The 24,761-nt window shown below is 34.4% G+C and overlaps 1 protein-coding gene across 2 annotated transcripts in view; it reads right to left on the reverse strand.

Annotated features, from left to right (window-relative positions):
• Positions 1-3,720: 3,720 nt before the first annotated feature.
• Positions 3,721-24,761, reverse strand: part of LOC111799702 (protein VASCULAR ASSOCIATED DEATH 1, chloroplastic) — a 28,073-nt gene continuing 7,032 nt past the window's right edge. Inside the window, exons 2-18 of one of the 2 annotated variants that reach the window (XM_023683148.1) lie at positions 24,404-24,463; positions 17,879-17,929; positions 17,566-17,631; positions 15,357-15,452; positions 14,766-14,867; positions 14,013-14,101; positions 13,745-13,926; positions 12,585-12,625; positions 12,367-12,454; positions 12,173-12,259; positions 12,007-12,061; positions 8,330-8,396; positions 7,787-7,886; positions 6,323-6,384; positions 6,203-6,242; positions 5,787-6,106; positions 3,721-4,226 (exon numbers count right to left, since the gene is read on the reverse strand). In XM_023683148.1, coding sequence (XP_023538916.1) covers positions 3,990-4,226; positions 5,787-6,106; positions 6,203-6,242; positions 6,323-6,384; positions 7,787-7,886; positions 8,330-8,396; positions 12,007-12,061; positions 12,173-12,259; positions 12,367-12,454; positions 12,585-12,625; positions 13,745-13,926; positions 14,013-14,101; positions 14,766-14,867; positions 15,357-15,452; positions 17,566-17,631; positions 17,879-17,929; positions 24,404-24,463 — 1,743 coding nt within the window. In that variant the 3' untranslated portion in view covers positions 3,721-3,989. Of the gene's footprint in view, positions 4,227-5,786; positions 6,107-6,202; positions 6,243-6,322; positions 6,385-7,786; positions 7,887-8,329; positions 8,397-12,006; positions 12,062-12,172; positions 12,260-12,366; positions 12,455-12,584; positions 12,626-13,744; positions 13,930-14,012; positions 14,102-14,765; positions 14,868-15,356; positions 15,453-17,565; positions 17,632-17,878; positions 17,930-24,403; positions 24,464-24,761 lie in introns of both variants that reach the window. The other variant, XM_023683147.1, reaches the window with a different exon arrangement.

Consider the following 24,761-nt stretch of genomic DNA (forward strand, 5'->3'; position numbering starts at 1 on the left):
GTTTTAAAAGAAACAACAATACTCAAATCCCATAAAAATTATATTTAATAAGTTTAGAAATAAGAAGTCCATAAATTTCGTCTTTTCTTAACACGTTAAAACATAGTAGAAAATTAAGACAGAGGTCTAACAGACTTCCATAGCCACCCAACTCTCTCCGGTCATANACTCAAATCCCATAAAAATTATATTTAATAAGTTTAGAAACAAGAAGTCCATAAATTTCGTCTTTTCTTAACACGTTAAAACATAGTAGAAAATTAAGATAGAGGTCTAACAGACTTCCATAGCCACCCAACTCTCTCCGGTCATCGCCGGATAGAAAGAAAGAATAGCATAAATGAGTAATAAATATACTCTGTAAGTAGCTCACTTATAAATTTATAATTAAACATCGTAATCTGCACTCATAGCATAAGTCTAATTAGTCAACAATGAAGTGTGCTTGATTTCCAATCTTAGTTACATACTACAGGCATGACTCATTCAATTATCTAAGCTGTATTCGACCCTAAAAAATTAGGGCATTTGTTGGGTATTCTTAACTCATTTGAGCTTACGTAATCACGCTCCTTCCTTATTCATTCTTTAATTAAGCTTTTAGGATAGTTTAGATATTTGATTATCGTAGTTCGTTCGTACTAACTCTATATAACCACTTTGACCTGAATAGTTCTCTTAGAGCTCATTTGACAGACCTCGTTGACAGACCTCGTTGAAGCTTATTCGCCATACCACATAGAAGAAGAATTATGGAGGTTGTCGTGTTGGGAATAAATAATGTTTCACTCGTGCATTGTATTATTTCTTCCTCTACTTATTTATTTGTATCGACTCCTTTTCAATTTTTACTTTTTTTTTTGTGGTTGTTTTTTATATATGATTTTTTCCAATTATATTTGTTTATTATTATTTGTCTTTCTTTTATCTTTTTTTCTTTTTTTCTATTAGATATATGTTATATTGAAGTATAATTAATTTATTTAGATTAAATTTGTAACTAATGATAATAAACTATAATTAATAAAAATTAATTAAGTAGTTTATTGTAATAATTATTATTACTATAATGCTCTTAGAGTGAGATTTTAAAGATGTACGTTGTTTTATCTCCCTGTTAATCTTGCATGAATGTTCAGATAATCTATTTTATGCTTTAGGTGATCGATAGGATTATCTCCATAATAAAACAAGCATGATTATCGATGCTAAAGCTAGGATGATATCAGGTTGACCTAGGTCAAAAAAATTTCTAGTTGATTGAGCACCGTAGGATCTTGAGTGGCAATCCGTGATCAAGAACATAGTGCTCCAAAAATTAGATTCGTTTAGCTCATGATGCGTGCCATTATTGTGTGTAAAAACGGGTCGGGAGCCAAGGCCTTGATTCCAATATCCTATCCTGAGAGGGGACTACATAAGTACTTTAGCTGGAGAGGAGAGACATTATCGTGTGTGGAGAGGGTCAGAGGGGCCTTGCACAAGGCCATTGTACTGTAAATATGCCTTGAGGGGTAAAAGATCCACACAGGTAGATTAGTAGCTGGCTAACACATGGGGTCACACCCCTAGATTTTAACTTTATGGTCGCCAGTTAATCTTACACAATGACATTCAGAAAGAAACACCATATTATCCTACGAGATATGATGAGGTCGTGCCTCACCCTAGGATATTGGTCATTCACTGCTAAGATAAATTAAGTTGATTAAGTCTAAAGAAAAGTTAGTTCAATGAGATACGTCATCCAATGGATCCATGATACTAGAACCTAGTGAACCACTTCTAGATTTTGAATGAATTTGTAACAAGTAAAAGACTCGGTCGAAACTTTGAGGTCTCTCTAGAAGTTTAAATAGCTATAGAGTTAGGCTTGAACTTCCAAAAGAGAAAGGCTTGTGGTAAACTTGCTAAGAATGAAATGTGATGGGATGCTACAAGTAGGCTACTTAATGAGTAGTTTTTTATAGTCACAATTCCACATTTCTTTTTTATACGTTTGTCCACTGTTGGTCTAGGTGGGAAGACATTTGGGAGTTGTGCGATCATAGAAGGTCATCAATCCATCCATGTATTTTTGGGTGTTTTGCATGGTTCAAAAATTGGTATCTGGATCCTTGGACTCCAATTTGTAATAAATTTGAACAACGCCAATAAATAATGATAGAACCTACTTTACGCATGAAATGATTGTTATGATGTAAATGATTATGTGACAGTTACACGCAATTAAATTGNATGATTGTTATGATGTAAATGATTATGTGACAGTTACACGCAAAACAATTGGATAATTTTTCACCAAACTTAGACGAGCACGAAAATAAATTATCCATTTTGAAAAAAAGAAAAAGTAATGGCACAAAATACAAAACCGAACTTAAAAAATGTGGTGGATAGATAGAATGCAGGGAGACGGGCTGTGCTATCTTCTTTAGTTAGTCAGGAATATGCTTCTTCCTTTGCTGAAAATATAATTAAATTGATCTTAATTAAAAGTGCTAAGTTTATCTTAAAACCAAGTTTGATTCTTGATTCCTTAAGTTGCTTCAGCTTTCATTCCATCTAATCCATTCCCATTCACACGTAGCACACATCCCCAAATTATTATGGATCACTTGGTTTGACGTCATGTTGAATACAATCTACTTTCTCCCTTTTGGAGATTTGTTTATTCATGAAGTTCATGATGTTAGATTAGAAGCATGAGGTGGCCTATCTATTGCTTTTCTCTGTACAAAATAAAATATAATATCAAGTGCTGAATAACATCACATGGGGTATGGTATCACTTAACATAGGATAAGGATCAATCCTATGCCCTATCAGCGTGTGTCATTGTACCAAAACAATGCCCTCATGATATTAATTGATACCCAAGTACTGATTCTTTTGTAATTTAATACTGCATATTGTAATTGGGTTTATCCTCTTCCCGGATAATTGGTATACATTTTGAAATTCTTAAAGATGATCAACATAAGTCTTATCTAATTAAGTGATTAAAACGTATATTTTTGTTACACTTTTAATGAAAAGAAAAGAAAAGAAAAGAAAAGTGGTAGCCTGGGGCGGCTCTCAATCTCATGCAAAGCCAACCATGTTCTTGTGAACTCGAGTAAAGGTGAGGGTTATTGCTTGTTTTCTCTCCAATCATTGTCAAGTTTGATTGGCATGCTTGAATTTGGGGAATCTGCTGAAGCCCTTCCCGAGGTCGGTGGTCATGTTTTTCCCCCCAAATTATATATCCAACTCGTTTTGGCGGAGGCCACTTACGCATCCTATTTCTCTTCTTCCAAATGATTGGAAAAATTGCGGCACTTTTTGACCATTCTTTTTCTACACTGCCATTTCGTTGTGTGGGGTTCCTTTTCTGAGGGACACTTGGATTCCATTAAGGAATCCAAAAAAAGAAACCTGTTCATATTAAGCTTCACTTTAGATCTCCCAAATTTACCCTATTCTCTCTCTCTCTCTCTCTCTCTCTCTCTCAACCATCAGTATCAATCAATGTCCAATCCAATCAAATACCCATTGGTCACTCTGAGTTTCAACCCAACAATACTTAATTGAACTTCTCTACTCAGTGAGAAAAAAAGGTTTCGACATTTCATCTTTTATGTTTACAGTAGTAGTAGCGTCGTAGTTATAACATGAAAGAAATATCAGCATCGAGACAACGGATTGTAAAGCTTCTTTTAGGGGACAAATAGTAAAATGGTTGCAATTTTGTGCGAAATATTATTTGAGAATGAGGGATCACATTTGTGGATCAAGGACATCTCATCTTTATATTACACCAATCCAGTTTCTAGTAAAGAAATGTTCCCATGGTTTATCATCACCTGAGAATCATTTCGGTTTCACATGTTGGGTTGTATTTCAATTCTTTCCCCTTTGTTACGAGGGATCATCATTTCCAATCATCAAAACAAACATACAATAAATTAATCTCAAAGAGGAATTGAAAAAATAAATTAAATTAAAGTTTACCATTTAACTTCTTCAAGATCTCTTAGTTGTGCTTTTAACTGTGCATGCTCGCGTCGCATCATCTCCAGCCTAGCCTCAACCATGTTCATCTCATCCTTAAGGTGGTGCATTCGCTTTTCCAACCATGCCATGGCATCAGGCGATCTTCCACCACTGAATTTGAGGCCACTTGCATTGTCAGGATAACTCATGTGGATGTGTTGGGGTCTGGATAATAGCACCACTATGCTCAACTGCAGTTAAGAAATAGCATAATTATTCGACATTTATTGGAAAAAGATTCAAAATGTCTACAGAACTGAAATGGAGTGGCAAATAAATCGATCAAACGTTCATAAGATACAACTACCTCAACATTATAAAAGTAAAAGATGGATTCTGCAATGAAACCACCTATTTCTGATACCATAACAATACACACACAACGAAGAACAGTTTACAATGTCGGTTAATATTTCTACAATCAATAAATGTTTCCATTTTCTACATCTATACCAACTAGAAATGATTTTTTTTCAACGATTAATTAATATATCAAAATTCTCATAATAGAATTCAAATAATTGAAACTTTTATTAAACTACAACAGAGAAGTCATCCTAGCCTAACATGGATAAATACATGCAATAGGATCTTCCTGGTCTTTAAAGACTTCAAAAGTCCAAACCTTACCTAAACCTATATAAATATTTTGACGTTTGCTAAATATTCCTGTAATAGTTTAATGAAATTTGATCTCTATCAATTAGGTTGACTACATTTTCCCTAATACACCGTCTCCTTTGACCGATGCAAATACTCTGCCCTACAGCACTCGACTTCTTCTGTGCCGAGGATAGTGATGGNATGAAACCACCTATTTCTGATACCATAACAATACACACACAACATGGATAAATACATGCAATAGGATCTTCCTGGTCTTTGAAGACTTCAAAAGTAGACAAGTGAGGGAGATGAGCCTTCTATTCCCAGGACAAAAACTTGAGAGATAAAAGCTGCGTGCCTTAACGAGGGGGAATAGAACACATACTGCTCAGCCAACTAGGCCGAGTAACATTGATTCTGCTCAAATTTGGGAACATTCACATTTTGTTCAAGTTCAGTTAAAATATGCCTGTCCGTCCCAACACAACTGTTCAATATCTTCTTACCTCATAGATTATTATCCCAATGCAGATGAACGTATCATCTGATGTACGCTCGGCTCAAATGGAAAATTTAGACAACCTATCAAACAAACGCGACTGCCGCCATTTACCATTATCCATAAGTTTCAGATTACCAATAGGAAGCATAAATGGATAACGTAGCTTCCATCCTAGACATAATTCCAGACTTGAAATTCAAAGAAAATATGAATGAGAAATATATAAACTATAAATAATAGAGTTAAGAGGCAAAGAAGAGGTTCGAAATATGTAATGATAAATAAGAACTAAATGGGTTTGAGAGGGAAAGGAAACGGATGGATATGGCTGAGAGAGGAACGGAGTCGATTGAGGTAGGTAGTTTTTTTCTCATCATAGGTTAGTAACGGGTTCTCACCATTTTAAATTAAATGAATTAAAATCTGGCGGTAGCACAAGAAGAATAGGTGCGAGAGAGAGAGAGAAAAAAAGCTGGGGTACTTGCAGAGATACCATCAAAGATTTGCTGTATATTAGACGAACAAAAATGAAAAATAGAAGCCAGGTGCCCGACAGATATCATATTGGAAATCATATTCATGGATACCGGTGCAAATTCAATGACAGAAGATATAGGTATACTAAGTAAAAGAAATTGCATACCTGCATTAGAAATATCACAACAAACGTGATAACTAGGGCAAGANACGAGATAACTAGGGCAAGGGGAAGATAATTTTGACTTCGTAACAAAGAGCAAAGTTTCTTCACGTATTCTCTCCACCAAGAAGCATGTGAAGTAGAATCAACTCCTTGAGAAAGGATTTCAGGTTGTTGACCAACGTCAGTGGAAAATTGTGATTCAGTTAATCTTCTTTGGTCGTTCATCTCATTTGACTTTTCCAATGATTTGCTTCTATTTATTTCTTCTTCAACAGGAGGATTTTTACCACTCCCCGAAGTGCTACCCCTTGGTCTTCCCTCTGTGGTAAATTAGTAACCAGAACGTGTGAGCTCATCAATTGCCTAATTTGAATATGACTGTTTAGACGAAAAGTAAAATTATATAACATTCAGACCTTTAATTTCTTTAAGTTTCTGCTGCAACAATTCCTTTGCCTGCAAGAATGTCGTACAAATTTGAATAGCACTTTAAATTTGATTAACACTTGCCAAATATGTAAGGGAAAAAAGGATACCATCTGAATCCACAGTCCATAGGCCTCTCGGCATTCTTCAAGAGTAGACTGTACTATTTTCCCTGCATGATGATCCACAAAACTCATCATTAAATCAGCAGCATCATATTCTGAAAACCATTTACTCAAATAAGAAATTACTACATGCCTCACGGATGAGAAAAAAAAAACACACGTAGGAATTTAAATGCAGACTTCTAACAGAAGATAAAGAAAAAAACAGAGAAGAAAAGAAAATTTAATAATTGGTATGCTTCAGAACTTCTTTATACCTACTGTGGTTGACCGCAATAACATTCCACATAAACAATAACCGCCATATAGACAACTCACATCTCGAAAAGAAGACAGTTCCTTTAAGTTCCTCTCTTTAATTTTGCTCCTTAANCTGTGGTTGACCGCAATAACATTCCACATAAACAATAACCGCCGTATAGACAACTCACATCTCGAAAAGAAGACAGTTCCTTAAACAGATGTGCCACGTACTTTTATTGTTATAACTTATAAGTTCCTCTCTTTAATTTTGCTCCTTAACATTTTCACCATCTCATATGAGAGAACATTAACTTATTGTCCTGAATGTAAATTCGATAAGAATGATAAAAGGGTCAACACTGAATTGTCCAAACTATGCCTTTGAAGATCGTTTAAACCCCTCTAGCGGTTTCCTCAATTTACATAAATAGTTGATTCAAAGTTTTCCCTACATTCAAATGGTACCTCAATAGTGGTACTCCAGCATAAGAAGCATTTTTCTTATAATGGTCAAATCAAGTCCATATTTTCTGCAAGAAATGTCAACATTTCTATAATGTTCATTCTTGGCAACAAACGAAGTAGCTCTTGCTAGTCTATCCTGCATGTCAAAGTGAATATCTTCCCACCATTCAATCAACAGATCCATGAGTTTGAATATCAAAGTAAACATATATTTATATCCCACTAACACGCAACTCAACCTAGACCTTGGTTCGTCAAGGAATAATTAGAAGTGGACAACTTGTAGGGAAGGCTTCGCAAAATGGCCCCAGTGTTGATAGAAAATGTTAGTATGAATATCAAACGTATCATCTATTTATATCCCACTAAATAGTGATTCATGAAATGATATTGTGTGAACTGGCAGGTTTTAGAGGGAAAAATCTATTGTAGGGAAGGCTTTGCAAAATGGCCCCCAGGATGATGGAACATCGAAGTAGGAATATAAAACTTATCAGTCCCACTAATTTTCAATTTAGTTCCTCTTGTTTAAAAAGATTCATTTTAGTCCCTCATATTCTAACATTTTTCAACTAGCCTTTCACTACCAATAAACACTAAAAGTAACTCATGATATTGAGTGAACGGACAAATATTTAGAGGGAAAAATCTAAGAAATGAATTTTTAATTCCTCACCAAATTTCTAAAGAACTAATCACCATATGATAAAAATCACAAAATGTTCGTACAAATAGACATACCTTTCCAAACTGTTCTTTTTGAAAATGCCACGTTCACATATACATTCAAGATGCAGCCATTAGTTGATTCATCGACATCATTCTTCACCTCCCAATGAACCTAAAATTTATGCAGGGAGACACTTAATAACCATGAAGAATAAGCACTTGATAATTACGTAGGAAAACTAAGAAATGACTGTTTTATATAATGAGAAATGTGGGTCTGCTTAGCTAGATTCAAAGACAATTTTAAGTCACACCAATGAAAGAAACATTTGACGAACCAAAGAGAGATATGTACCTGAATAGAGTTTTTTTCTTTTTTCTTTTTTCTTTTTTTAAATCTTCTGAAATAATGATGGATATTTGATTGCAATATTTAAGATTGTCCTCAACAAATAACATATAATCTAAAGTCTTGCGAGTACATATAAACGCTGATATGTTTTAATCTTTTCTAATATATCGTTAAATTTCCTCGTCAAGAAATTATGACCCAAAACAGTATAGAGATAATTGCCACCAAATGGATCGAATAGAACTGAAAGTTCTAGTTAATACCTCAACACGGAAATAATCTGAATATGGAACATCACTGACTTCTTGTATTACCTCGATGACCAAATGACTGAGAAAATGCGCAGAGAGTTAAACTCATTGAAGGCATTGACAACAGAAAACTGGCTCGAATAATAAAATAATAAACAAAAATTGCTAATTAGTCAGAAAAGTTATAGATGACAGAAACTTAAAGCCCAAATAGGGGCTGCATTAGTTCAGCAACAACATATCAACGTAGTAATTAAATCAGATGGGCAATCAACCATCTGCCTTACCTTAACCCTAAAAGTTAGAAACTAAAGAAAGAATGAGCAGTATTATGGTTAGAAAGCATATTTAGCTTGGTTAGACGAGACCCATACCACGACCTGGATTTACCAAAGAGTGTGCAATGTGAAGCAAAGGTGAAATAATGCCTATCTTTGCCTAAGAGGCCGGAGGAAGTCACGTACATTGTTAATTTTGTAACCCGGCAAGTTGAAAAGTTGGTAAAAGACCTAAGAGAACTTCATACAGGACACTAAGGTATTTAATTAATCATGATATGTCGTCCCGAACTGGTTCCACTTATTTTTCATGAAGGAAATGTTGTGTAATCCAACCCTTCCTCTCTTAACTTTGAATCAGATAGAAGCCCACATGAACAAGATCTATAATGGCAAGCCTTGATTATGCATGCATGCATGCTTGGACACATAATATACTTTCATCAAAACATTAAACCAGAACCTTACTGTGCAACCAAAACTATATTCTTGTGATATGGAAGAGATAGGGAAACAAATCTGTTCCATCACTATTTATTTTGAATATCTGCCATACTAGTATTTAATGGCTCAAATAAATGTCTTATTGTCTTACAGGTTAAATTACAAATTTGATCGGTATGGATTGGGCAAAGTTTAATTAGATATCTATGATTTTAAAATTTTCGATCCTATGATTTAGGCTAGTTTCAATTTAATCCCTATGATTTGGATTTAGTTTCAGCCTAGTAGCTATGGTTTCAAAAGTTTTAATTTGGTCCCTATGCTTTAATCAAACTTCTAAAATCATGCTATTGCTATGGTTTCAAAAGTTTTAGTTTGGTCCCTGTGCTTTAGTCAAATTTCTAAAATCAGCACCTTCCAGACCACAAATTTGTTGTGGAAGCCAACATGCATAGTAAGAGGCGCTATGGAATCTACTTTTTCCACAGTAAAGATTCCTGTATGAGATCTAAGTAGCCAATCTAAGACATCATCCGTAATACCGAGTAACCAGAAGACATCAACCATCATGTTCTGCTAATCATGAAGTTCTCAGTTTAATTTTACAATTTTAAACCATCATNATCATCCGTAATACCGAGTAACCAGAAGACATCAACCATCATGCTCTGCTAATCATGAAATTCTCAGTTTAATTTTACAATTTTAAACCATCATGATTTGTGCCATTGACAGAGCCTACAGGAAGCTAGCTACACGTACTGGTATAATAATGAGATTCATTATGAGAAAACTTTCACATATTTTGACAATTCTTTTTTTCAGTTTTCTCATAATAAAACTGAACATGCATGTTGATAGGAATCCACTTTCTATTCACAAAATTCACAAAGAAAATACAACAAACACTCATTTCCTAATAACAAGTTTGAGAGGGCCATCAATCTCTCCACATTCCTCAAGAAACCACATAAAATGCAAGATCATGCTCGGTCATTACAAAAACACAGCATATAAACAAAATATCAAAACCAACATAACTGACTCAAGGAGTTATAACTCCCTAATCCAAAATACTCAAACAAGGAAACTAACTAAAACAGTCACATTTCCGGGTTTGCCTTTCCTTGAATAAACCCTTTGGATTGGAGGTCTAACACATGTAACTTGCTTTTACCAAGCATTATGTTACGGATTTTGTTAGAGTAAATGAGAGGATTCACCAGGTCACTAATGAAGAGTGACAACTTCAGGGAGAATGTGAAAGCTTTGACTTGGTGGTCTACAAGCAATTGTAATTATTAGTTTTTTCTTATATTTGCCCATTGGAATGCCTTTTTGTAACCCCTTGGCCCCTAGAGAGGATATTTTATCCATTATTAGTTTTTTCTTATATTTGCCCATTGGAATGCTTTTTTGTAACCCCTTGGCCCTTAGAGAGGATATCTTATCCATACTTTTTTATTTTTTCACTGGTGAAAGAATGTTTCCTGCTGAAAGTATTTTTCATGAGTTTAAAGGCATCAACATCAATTCCTAGCAAGAATATTAAGAAACAAATGTGACCATTTGGACCAGCTTGTATGCAACGAGATTAGCCTCGGGATATGGTCATCTGGAAACTTGTAGGATTATAATATCCTAGGCAGGTGATTATCATGGATTTGAACCCTTTTCCTAAAATTTCAATAACCATTAGTCCAACTAAAGGTGGTTGTATTAAGAAACATTTTACTGCTCACAGTTATCATTTTGACTGAGAATGTGAGAGCTCTATTTCAACATAATGTTTGTTCAACAATGAGAACTTTTAGACATATTCAGAATCATATACTTAGACCGTAATTTAAAAAGTGTTGCCTTTGTTTTTCCTTAATTCTCTGTACTGTTGGTTTTTATTGATTGAGTTTCCCTTTTCTTTTTGTTCTCCCGATAGAGTCTATATCTTTTGAGCATTATTCTCTTTTCATTTGTTCTATGAAAAGTGTTGTTTCTTATTAAAAGTAACCGTAAATTTGAAATGATTTCCATTTCCATAGAAAATAGCAACAAAGGCCCCCTTGATAAAGTTTTTATTTTTAGTTTTCTATACTCAAAATCTAGCCAGTTTACAAACCATTCCTTTGTTTAATTTTTTCATTTACGAAAAGCATTCTTGAAATTTTGGTCAAATTTACAAAAACTAAAAATAGATCACTGAAAACTATCCTTATAGCTTTAAAAAAATGACATATGGCTATGATAAAAATTTTTATGAGTAAATTATAAAACAACAAAAATTGTATGACCCTTGAGAAAGCAAAGAACAAACTCATTAACCATTTAAGAACAACTAAATCATTATCAAACCAACTCTGATATTTAATTTTTTTTCCCAATAAACAATAAACTGTGGTACATAAACTGAATGCCATTTCATCTTATTCCAAATCTCAATTTTATTTCCTAAACATATCTGGCATCATCTATCACTCCAAATAAGTTTTTTAAATCTAAAAGTCAAGTATTTATCTTCACTTTCAAGTTTATTTCCCTCAAGACAAAAACACTTCTCCAACACTATAAAATTTTTGGAGGAAAAAAATCAGCTGCAAGAACAGAGACAATTACTAACATTATTTTAGGAATTAAAATTAGCAATTTTTATGATAGTTTTTTCTAACGGTGAAATTTTGTTTACGGTTGATGTTTTCATTTTTATTTAGAGTTCCAAGTAACTCGCTTTATTTACATTCCCTTGTATGCTAAACTATTATTTCCTTTTTCTAATATAATGCCTCGAAAAATAAAACCTGACAGAATTGATCCATAAAAGTTTTGATACAAGTTTGAGTCTGTTATAAGTAATTCAGAACATACAAAAACAAACGTAGGGCAGAAACAAAACCTGACATGAAAGAATGTAGATGACTAGAGAGGGATAAGACCAGCAAAAGAATATAAACATTATGGAGCAACTTGTCAAACCTGTCTCGATAAACTCGAAACTTCTGGATCTCCTGACAGCCACCAAACTTTGCACCTTTATAGCCATGTAAAATCAAAACTATCATAAAAATATAACTGAAATAAAAAAGAAACAAAAACATGGAGAAAAAAGTCAGATATTCTCTTAAAAGAAAGAAAAGCGAACCAAAATATATCTTTATTGGATGTTGAAATGATATATCCCGTGTAGGCCCAAGCACATCATCAGTACGCCACAGAGAACATTTAAACTCTGGAAAAGTATCGCCAAACAAACAATCAGTTCACAGTATATACTATGTATCAATAGTTAAAACAATTCAAAAAATATTTCTACATTGCATTCATCTTTCGCCCTACCTTTATCTCCACATTTTTCATGATATGAAGAAACAAAATCAACTGCGTCATCTGAAAAATAGAAACTAAAGAAATCCTCCACCTTTATCTGCAGTTCAATTTGAACCAACATTTCTGGTCAAAACTGATCAATAATGTTAAAGAAACTGTGAACTTGGAGGATCCAAATGTGAAGTACAAATTACATGTCAAACTCATCAAAGACAAAGAAACTGTACCGGGAACTTTGATTCTGCAACTTTGGTATAACAATCTGGTACTGCAATTCAAAATCAAACCAGATCATGCATTCAGGACCGGAGTTTCACTTGTTATAGCAGTGGAAGTAAAAGTCAAGTACAAAAGTTAACCACTAAAGTAAAAATAAAAGCACCCTAAAAATGCTTTCTTTCATTAAAATAGCTCTTTATGTCAAATACCAAAACAATCCCCATTCCCACCTGCCCTTCACAGCCTCCACGTGAAAAGGCACAACTTTTCCAGAGAATGATACAGTATATAACTTCTTTTGATAAGAAATTGAAGAAAATTTTTTATTCCAAAGAACCAAGCTGTAATGAAGATAAAGAGGGAATAGGAAATCCACCAAACTTTCTTTGGAATATTATACCCTCTAAGCTACAACAATAAAAAGGTAGAAAATAGAACCACGTCATTTGATTCTATACACTTAACAACCTAGATCCTGTATTATGACATGGTCAATGGGTACTTGATTTGGAACCAATTTTTAGACCTTTCACGTTTCTTCGGTGCACAATTGATCTTTGTTGGTCAATGATAGAAGAGGTGTTGTTCCATCCACAGTTTTGGAGATAAGGGTGGCATCCTTTAGGACGCAGATTTTTTTTACTACTTTGTACGACCGTTAGCTAGAGGGAAACAGAAGAATCTAGGAGGCAAAAAGTCTTGAAGTGTGGGCTGGCTATGACCAGGTTTCATGCCTCTCTTTGGGTGTTAGCATCTAAGGATTTTTGTCACTATCCCTTATCTCCTATTCTTTACAACTGAACCTCTTTTTTTGTAATTATTAGGGTGTCTCTTTTTAATTGGCTCCCTTTGCAATGGGCCTTCACTTTCTTGAAGTGCCTATGTGCATTATTTTGTTCGTCTTAAGGAAAGTTTGGTTTCCCATTAAGAAAACTAATAAATGAATTCCTACATAAGCTAACAATCAAAGTAGGAATAACGTTTCTTAGAACTTTTTGTTTTATTTCACTAATTTCTGCATCCCCTCCCAAAGGCCAATGGTGAGTATGAAGGTAGAGAGAATGACTTGAGACACTCTTGGACTCCACAATCCAAGAACTGTAGGTTAACTCCTTAATCTAAAAGGAAAGAGAAAAGAGAAAAGAGAAATTAAATGCTACAAACCCACCCTTGGGAGCTTCTGTGTCTTCCTGCTTCCACATCATCTTTCTTGAAGTTGAAGCATGAGCATCAAGAATTGGCTCTGCTTCCTGAATTACATCAGTTGGTACGGGTGGTAGGGACTTTGGCCCATTTTCCTCTTCAACGTTGGCTTGAACCATGGAAACATTAAGAATAGGAGTATTCATACTCCTTAGACACAAGATGATTTATTAATCTAGTAAGTCAAGCAGCAAAGAGCCTAGGGGAACTACATAGACAAAGGTGAAAAATACCTGTCAGAAGAATCTGAAGGATCCAGCTCCTTGGCCTTTTCGATACCGAGGTTACTAATTTCTTGTCTGCTAGATTCATTTACTGATATCTAACATAAAAGTTAAAAAGTTTAATACATAAGAGAGACAAACAGAAGCTGAAAAAGAATGTCTCCATTCTTTCACTTGGGTTGTTTTCTAACCAGAAAAACTTTTCATTGCTATCACTGATATCTTAGGTGGTTCATTGTCAATTTTAAACAAATGTAACAGTTTATGCATAAATACAGAAACTGAATTTTGTGAACATATTGCAAGCTAGCAAGCTCACACATCCATAACATGCAAACAAACATACAGACATGTCGGCATGCACATGCACACAGCCATACATGCGGTACACAGGCAAATAAAGAAGGCCATCAATAACACAAAATCAAGATATCATTTTGGTCCGAAAGCCCATTAAACATAAGCAGGAAGATCTTGAAAAATGATTGCCTCGAACTTAAAACCATCTGGGAAAAATTAAAATAGAACGGATAGGGGGCAACTCATAGAGAGAAGAATATCACTATATTAAGTTACGCCATATGTCAAAATAATGTTATCGCCCATCCAAAAAATTGATAACACTCCATCCACTTTTCTATACATGCACTAACAATCTAATCGAATATTAATGTTAGCAGAATCTAAGGGAAAACTTTGGTTGCATTGCAACTTAAACAATACTGCTGTTACAAACAAAACATAGAATGCACAGTTCTTCACCTGTTTTGTCAGAATTGCCTCGGTACCTTTACCTTGTTGCGACCAGCCATCATTAATGAGATTAAAAGCCTCATCACGAGATAGAAAAGATGCAAAGAAGAACTGCAAAAGTTAGTGAGCAAAATAAGTTACTTAGGCTAGTTGATTATACTGCCAACAACTAAAACAAATTATCTAGTTCATTTTGTTTTTTAAAAAGTTAAGCTGATAATATATACTCCTAAATATTTTCTTAGTTTACTTTTTCTGTACTATTATTATTACTATTTTCTTTTTTTGACAAGTAGTTTAGTTTTTTACTTTTAAAAAACTCACGAAAAGTAAAAAACTCACGAAACCTTAGCCCACTTCTTTTTTTTAAAAAAAAAAAGAAAAAGAAAAATAAAGGTTTTCTCAAAATCAATATTTCTTTTATTCTTAAAATTAATTTTGAAAGTAGATTAGGAAATAACAAAAAAGTGTTACTAAATCATCATAATTTTTTTAAAAATGAAAAGGAGAAAAATAAAAAGACCTTATACTTAATTCTGTAGATGAAATTAAAAATTAAAGCAGAATGGAAAATATAAAGCATTAAAAGATCAAAACTACCTTTTTCTCTCCAACTATTATTTCGATGGCATTAGGGAATATCCCTGCGGTCTTTGCTCTACGTAAAGCTGTTATTTCTTGTAATGGGATAATTTTCTGAAGTACAATAAGAATCATAAACAAGATCCAAGACAGAGAGAAATGTAGTAACAACCCAACCTTGACAACAACCGTATTTTTTAAAGAAAAATAGTGAAATAAGAAATCAAATATTGAATCGTGAGGTTCATGCTCAAATGTGAATAACAACATGATATTGAAGTTATTCATGCAAATTAGACATTGAATAAGTGGTACAAGTTTTGCATGCCGATGGACATCCTCTTTTAAGAAAAAACTGTCAGCATGTGAATTCAGGAGTGTTGTGGCTTAGCAATTTTTCATAATTCCTCACCTAATTTTATTGATAGAACTATGAACCAGGGGGAGAACATATTATAAAATGAACCAATAAACCCATCCTAACTTCGAAGAATTCCATCTAACCATGCCCCAGCCCTAACTTTGAAGAATTCCATCTAACCATGCCCCCAGATGAAATTATCCAAAAGCAATATGTATAGAAGATAGTTCAAAGTTCCGACATGATGATAGAGAAATTACGCTGAGCCTTCTTTCTTATTCAGCAACCAAACTTTGCAGCGGTAGAAATTGATCCAAATCGCTCCACTAACCTGTCAAATTCCTTCCATAATGGTTCTTCCTATTCCCAACCAACCTTAAATGATTAGCCTCTTTGTTCCTCAATGTGATCTACTCTAAACCACTTGAGCCTTTGCCACACTGGAGAAAACATAACAGCCCCACAACCCATCCTGCACATAGAACTTCGACGTCCACCTCCACCCATCATGAGAAATTTATACTCCAAATTACCAGGAAAAAGTCCAAGGAAGTTCTATCACCAGGCATTGCAATACACTCTACGACTGGATCACTGGCATGCAATACTTACCAGCACATTTGTAATGATGGCGCCAAAAATATCCAACAACCATAGAAGATAATAGGGCAATAGTCATAGTTGAAGTCTTAGCTCTTTCAAAATCCAAACTGGATCAAGTGAGAGTATAAATCGTTCGTAAGGGAGGCATATTCATACATGATTAGCATGGAAAGTCACTCCATTAAATGTTCTGAATCCCAGCAGCAACAAGATAAGGACAGATCCAGTCATCCAGGATTTCATGTTAGATGGGGCAGTAAAAGGAAATATTCNTCCAGTCATCCAGGATTTCATGTTAGATGGGGCAGTAAAAGGATAAGGATAGATCCAGGATTTTATGTAAATGGCGCATTCAACAATTATAGTGAAATATTATTTTAAATTCTATTTTTCCATCTGCAATAATCTCATTTAACATGTTACAATTGCATTGGGGAACTTCCATAGCTTCATATGATTGTTTCAATCAAGGGCAGCATGTACGAAACTGGAAATTCTCAAAATATAAATCTATATATGTTGAAGGGTCAAATTGTTGAGGGATTTAGTAGAATAAACTTCTTTACATATTGTTTCGGAAATTGAATTTTCTTACATTATTTTCTGCAATGCCATGTATATCCTGTTACCTTATTTTTAAAAGTCACCACCCGATCCAAGACACAGAATATGGAAACATCATTTCATTATTAAGCATAACCGATCAACAAGGAATCTCCTATTGGATTACCCAAATTTTTAGGCTATTACATAATTGGGTAGATTAGTCCAATTCTAGGGATTGTTTCCTTGATTGATAGTTTAACAGTATGCTAGCATATAAGGTGAAAAAAAATTATCACGTTCAAATGGAAACTAAAAGTACCTCCAAAATATAATAATATAACTTATGAGCATATCATCAAAGATTACATCTCTGTAATAAACTCTTCTTGCATATGAAAATAGGACACACTTTTCACTTAAATACTGAGTTAGTCCGGAATACCTCAAGCTACATCCATTACCATAGTGCATCTATATTTTTTCATTTTTTTTCAACCTAAACGAGAGAAACCAAGAGGAGAGCTTCTAGCCCGAGCAGATGAAAGAAGATAGTGGATTTTATTGATAAAATGAACTTGAGGAATCTGTGTGCTTGCATGATGCAAGCCCATGCGCTAGAGTGTGTGAGAGAGCATTTGGTTTAAAGCATAACTTGTATAAATCAAGTTGTTAGATAAGAAGAACCTCATGCAGCAAAGAGATGGATTCACATCTTACCTTTGTCTCAAACCCAAAGATGTTGGAGTAAAAGCAGATATAGTGCACGAACAGATACATGTGGCCCTGAAACATATAAATAATAACAATAACAATAATGATAATAACAAATGGCTAGACCCATAATCCATTCATTACCAAATGGGTATTCATATATGTTAAATTTCTACAGGAGTAAAACGGAAGATAGGCAGTTGGAATTTTAAATGTAAAATCAGAAGTGGCTATATGACATGTTTAGCAAGGTAATAAAATCTAAAATGTTAAGTTCACAACTTATCCTGCTCGAGAATCTATGGAAGATAAGAATTACCTGAATTAGTATGTTCTCTTGGAAAGCACAATTGAAGTCTTCAATAAGAACCTAGAAATACAAAGGAGAACTGGTAAATCTTAAGATCGAAGACAAATACTCTATAAGATAATATTTAAGGAGGCGTTGCTCATAGTTGTATTGTCATACCAGAGTTATTATTATTATTATTATTTTTTACTTTTTTCCTTTTTAATTAAGCGTGTCCTACTGAACTAGGAATACCCAAGTGGACCATTATTTTAGCGAGAACAAAAACGAACGTTGGATGAAAGGTGAATATACATTGAACAAAAATTTACCATAATTCTTGAAACTAGAATTTCATGATCTAATATGTTGGAGGAATGATATTGCAAAGGATGATAAGTACTTCCCCCAAAAAAAAAAACTAATAAATTCTAAGTATCACTAATGTAAAATTTATGCACGATAATCAGATGTTAGAGTGACAGTGTCATTCTATCCATTAATCAGCATAGCCTTCCAATCTTCCACCTTGACCAAATTTATTCGGTGACATCAATGCTACGGTTGAAGTCGTGTCGTCAAAATCATGCTTTAGCGTGCCTGAAGAACATATCTTTTCATCNCAGCATAGCCTTCCAATCTTCCACCTTGACCAAATTTATTCGGTGACATCAATGCTACGGTTGAAGTCGTGTCGTCAAAGTCATGCTTTAGCGTGCCTGAAGAACATATCTTTTCATAGAAGACGAGTTGAAATCAAAATCGCTAGTGTCAAAATCATTGAGTTGTAGTGTCAAAATCGTTGAGTTGAAGTCGCATGGTCTGAGTGATCACTTGAACTGAAAAAAAAAACAAAAAATTGGTAGGGAGGAGGCATAAAAAAAAGGTTGAGTGGTTAGCCAAAATCCTAATTTCTCCTTGGACCTTCAAAAATTGATTCACTTTAATTAGGTGGACAAGACAACTCACTTGAGCCCAGCCCACTGAAGTCAGCAGTCCCCTTTTTTTCCCCCTTCAACAGCCCATTTTTCAGCGTAAGAAGGCCTTTCAATACAATAGAATACTTGAAGCGGTGGAGATCCACTTATTGGCCTTTTTATTTTCGGCTCATTTCAAGCCCATTTTTCGGCCAACAACGAATTTGAAGCAAGGAAAACACATGAGCAGCATTGTCGACAGAAGACCGATTCATTTTTAGGAAGAAGCCCACTGTTTTCCAATTTTTGTCACTGGAGTTTGCCATTCAACTCTTAATTGAAGAGGAGGCTCATTTTTCTTTGAGCAACAGTCACGGAATCAAAAAAAATTGTCACCAATAGAATAAATTCCTCCAGACCACTGCCCAAAGAAATGAGATCTTCAACCCATCCAGTNAAAAAAAAAAAAAAAAAAAAAAAAAAAAAAAAAAAAAAACTTTCTTAAATAATCTCAAATTGTGTAGTACCTTTGAATAATCTCCAATTGTGTAGTACCTTTGAATAATCTCAAATTGTGTAGACCTACCTTAAAGGAAAGGGAAAACTTCAACATCACGTTGGACCAAGACTAGCAGAGATGAACCTAGGATTTGTTGCATGGGACGAGGAAAACTTCATGATAATGTCATGGCTCTCGGAGTCTATGGAATCATCCATCAGCAATACATGTATGATTTACAGAACACTCAAGTCATATGAGACTATATTCATCACACTTACTCCAAGGCTCGGAGAAGCAGTTCAAACCTATGAGATCAAGATTACAACTAGAGCCATGATGCAAGAAGGGAAAACTGTTTCTGAATATGCCATTGCTCAGATAACATTGTGGCAGGAACTCAATTATCATTCGGTATTCAAGATGAAGTTCACTACAAATGTCGTAATTCTAAAGAAATTCATTGAAGCAGATCGTGTTTATGATTTTTTGGCCGGTCTCGACAACCAATTTGACCAAGTCTGTGTACAAATCATCAAAAAAGAGGAAACACGGTCCCTAGAAGAAACAATGTCCCTCATTCGAGCAAATGAAGTCTTAATACTTGACAACAACTCAATTTAGATGCATTGGCCCTTTGCCATAGAGAAAGAAAAATGCAACCAATGGAAGAGTAACAAAAACAATTTCTGGTGTACTACATTACAAGAAACTGCAACACATGAAGGAGAGTTATCAGAAGTTGAACGGAAAATCTCCTAATCGTGAATGGGGAAATTGAGAAGCCTCATAGGACCATGGTTGGGGAAACAAGGGAGAAATGTCAAAAGCACAGGTGTACATCGCAAAAGAATCCAAATTAGAACAGAAGTTCCCAATCGCGACTCACATGACCATCACATCAATGTTTTAGAACATATAAACAATCGAAAAATTACAGCGACAAATGAGACTAATTCATCTCTCAAACCCTTACACTAAAACACGTCTTACGTGTCTCAAAACTATCTAATAGATGCATTTTCATACAAAACTTATTGATGACTACCACTGTAGTGTTACTTTCTTCCCATCATGTTTTGTTTTTCAAGACCAAGTCCCAAAACTATCTAATAGACGCATTTTCATACGATTGGATTTACTAAGGAATTGAATGGCTGACACTACTTGTAATTACCTAAGAAAACAACACATTGCTCAACCATGTTATTTCTTTGTTCCTCCAATAAAGATGTGTATGGTTCACCTTTGCATGGGTCCTCCCTCATTTAGAGTCTAAACTTATGTTCCAAGAGTCACATTGTGATACATGTGAATTTGCGAAACATACGTGTTTCTTTTCCTATCAGTCAAAATAAAAAATTCAATGTTTTTTAATATGATTCATAGTGATATATAGGACCCTCAACTGTTCCAAATATTTTTGATACTCATTGATTTCTTTAATTGACGATTGCACTCGGTTACATGACTATTTCTTCTCAAACTAAAATTTGATGAGTACTATAATTCTGACCTTCCACTCAATGATTCAAACCCAATTTGAAGTCAAAATCAAAACATTTCAAATTGACAATGCTAGAAATTCCTTCAATCAAACCTTATCGTCATACTTCTTATCTCAAGGCACCATCCATGACTCTTATGTGATATTACGTCATAGCAAAATGGAGTAACCCACAGAAAAAATAGACACCTTTTGAACAGTACCCAAGCCTTGCTTACTCACGGAAACACGTCAAAGACTTACTGAAGAGAAGTTGTTCTTACTGCAACTTACACAATAAATTGTCTCTCCTTTCATGTCCTAAATAATCTAAGCCTAATGGAAGTTCCCAAGCAATTTCATCCTCCTTTCGAACATCAAATGGCCTCACGTCCCGCATATTTGGGTGAACAACCTTTATTCATGTGGACAACACTCAAAGTGGAAAACTCAATCGGAGAGCAATAAAATGTGCCTTTTTAGGGTATTCTTCGACCAAAAAGGGGTACAAATGTTTTAGCCCTACATCGAGGAATTCTTACATCTCAATTGATGTGACATTCACCAAACATAAATCGTTCTTTTCTAAGGCACCTCTTTAGGAAGAGAACATAGTGATTGAAGAGAGTCCTTCGGAAACAGCTAAACTCTTAGACACACTAAATAATCTGGATATAGGACCAACTATTGAGTCCACTCCGACTACAGATTTCAATCATGAGTCCATAACTACTATCAATTCCAATCATGGGACATCTCCTACTACCATAGAGTCACCGACTGAACCATCAATTCAACATCCATGCTAGATTCGTTGTTCTCTCAGATATATTCTAGAAGGAAAGCCATTCAAAACCAATACAATTCAAACATCTTACTCAACTCAAAATGAAGATGCAACACAGTTACAGATAGATGATAGACTCATAGCTCTCTAAAAATCCACTAGAGAATGCACCAAACAACCATTATACCCCGTACCAAGCTTTATCACTCTTGAAAGACTATCCCTTCACACAAGAGTTTCATTATGAGTCTAAATTTGATTGTTATACTTAACACAGTTTTTGAAGCTTTATCCAAAGGAGAATGGCAGGATGCTATGAGAGAAGAAATGCATGCACTAAAAAGGAATAACACGTGAGAAGTTGTAGATAGGACAAAAGGAAAAATTATAGTTGGGTGCAGATGACTTTTCACAATAAAATACAAGATTAAACATAGAAAGATTTAAGACAAGGTTAGTAGTTACGAGATATACTCAAATTTGTGGTATAGACTATCAGGAGATGTCTATTCCCTGTTGCAAAGATGAACAAAATAAGAATATTGTCACACATGGCTGCCAACTTAAATAGACAGCTCTCATAGTATGTTGTGAAGAATGTGTTCCTTCACTATGATCTAGATGAGAAAATCTTTGAGCCTTCCTCCAGGATTTGAAAGCTCGAAAGGTAAAGTGTGCAAACTTAGAAAAGCCCTGTATGTACTAAAATAATCACCAAGGGTGTGGTTTGGAGATTCAGGAAGGTAATGAAAGATGGTGGGAATAAGCAAAGTTAAGGAGATCACATTCTCCTTATCAAGCACTCAAAATCAAGGGGGGTTACAGTGCTTCTAGTGTAAGTAGATGACATCATAGTCACTAGCAATAATGAAGAAGAAAAGTTTAATTTACAAGGAAATTGATGAGAGAATTTGAGATTAAAGAACTTAGAGGGCTAAAGTACTTTCTCGACATTGAAGTAGTGCACTCAGCTCAAGGTATTTTCATATCACAACACAAATATGTGATGGGTTTATTGACAGAAACAAGAAAAAAACAGATGTAAGCTTGCATCAACACCTATGGATTCACATTCGTAACCGGAAGAGTCAAAGAAGAACTCGGTGAATAGAGAGATGTACCAAACTAGGGAGGCTTATATATCAAGCTCACGTCGACCACAGTAAGTGTAATTAGCCAATTTACGCATGACCTACGAGAACATTATCTTTAGGCAACATATAGAGTGTTACATTACCTAAAAGGGCCCTTAGAAAAAGGAATCTTATTTAAATGTAACAATTCCCTTTCAGTGGAGGCTTACACATACGCTGACTATAATATTGGATCAATAGTGGACAAAAGATCTACGACGAGGTATTGTAATTTTCTCGAAGGTAATTTAGTGACATAGAGGAGAAAAAAACAAAATATGGTGGCTATATCATCTAGTGAATTGGAGTTCTAAGCTATTGGGCGAGGGCTTATGAGCTCTCATGGTTGAAGATAATCCTTGATGACTTACAGATTAAGGGAGAAGGTCCGATAAAATTGTAGTGTGATAACAAATCAGCTATCAATAATTGCACATAATCCTATCCAGGATTATATGACAAAGAATATTGAAATTGATTGATATCTATCAAGGAAAAATTGGAGAAGGGATAGTTTGCACTAGTTTTGTGCCCTCACGACTTCAACTAACAGAAGTAATAACAAAGGAATTCATAGCTCAACCTTTCATGAGTTAGTATCCAAGCTAGGAATGGACGACTACTACTCTCCAGCTTAGGGAAAGTGTTGAAAGAATGACTTTAATTAAGCAATATTTGTGTAAATCCTAGCCCTAATCTAAGGAATATTTGTGTATTCCCATTGAATAAGGGAATTAGTTCTAAATTATAAAAGGCACATGTGCAATGAGCAAGATAATTTACTATTAGTAAAGAAAGAAATGGAGTCTTTAGACAATAAGATATCCATAGGAATCCTTGATAAAGCAGATATCCTCGAATATCAAGTACAACAATCTGCAAAAGGCTACATATTCTCCCATCCTTGGACGGAGCAATATCCGTTGAATAATCCGCTAAAGAAAAAATGCATAAAATATACCAATAAAAATATATTAAAATTATTCCCAAGTACCACTCAAGCAAAAATCTTTAAAGCAAAAAAGATGACAACAAGTTTCCTTCATTTGTGAGCTTGAAAATTAGAGCACAACTCAATAAGTGATTATCATTTATCAACAACAATTGGGAGGAAACAATGCTACAAGACTTATTTAAAAGATTTCAAGCTCTAATATCATGTTAAGCTGCTAGTCAACCCCAAAAAGCTTAAGCTAATAATTACGGTAATTTAATCATTTAATCATACTCCGACATTTACAAAGTAAAAAAGCTGCATTTCTATCTTTTTGCATTGCAGAAGCAATCTTTACCCCTAAGTTAAAGCCCCATCAAATAAATGTGGTAGATTTGTATGTTATCCTATGTTAATAATTTGAAAAACTAGAAATATAGTAAATGGTCACAGGAAGCATTGAAATAAGCACAAAAAATCTTCATCAAGTGTGGAAATATGTAGAAAATACTTCATTAAACTTTTATAATCGATCAATTCAAAGTATAGCTGAATTTTTTTTCCTGTATATGTTGTTTGTCTTGTTCCAAATTAGAAGAAAACTTCAGAAATCCCTCCGAAAAATCACCATTGATCAATGTTTCCATTGCTAAGTCAAACGCGATNTTTTTTTTTTTTTTTTTTTTTTTTTTTCTTTCTTTCTTTCTTTTTCCAATTGAATCCATTAGCATGACACAAATGATCCTATCATCAACTTCATCTTCAATCAATAAACTCCTCTCAAGACTAGAGCACTTACTTCGTCTGGTGGAAGGCGAAATAACTGCCGATATTCTTCACTTCTCAATAATGCAGATGACTGCATAAAAAATAAGAAGCTTCAGAGATTATATAAAATAAAAGCATCAGGAAAGATCTCATATATTTCCTACTTCCAGTTTTTATCGACTACATACATCAGAATATGTCTAGAGTGAAGAGGATCAAAGAACCACACGAGAATTTATTTCTTTCCAAGTCTTCAGATATAAAAATAAGGGAAGCATACAAGAATCTAACCATGACAGTAGAATTAACAGGTATGAGAATAAATGAAGTTCCCGAAAGTGGATTAGAATGCCAAACAATTCTAGAAATTTCTAAGTGCTATAAGTAAA

Source organism: Cucurbita pepo, chromosome LG08 (assembly GCF_002806865.2).
Source record: "Cucurbita pepo subsp. pepo cultivar mu-cu-16 chromosome LG08, ASM280686v2, whole genome shotgun sequence".
Lineage (NCBI taxonomy): Eukaryota > Viridiplantae > Streptophyta > Magnoliopsida > Cucurbitales > Cucurbitaceae > Cucurbita > Cucurbita pepo.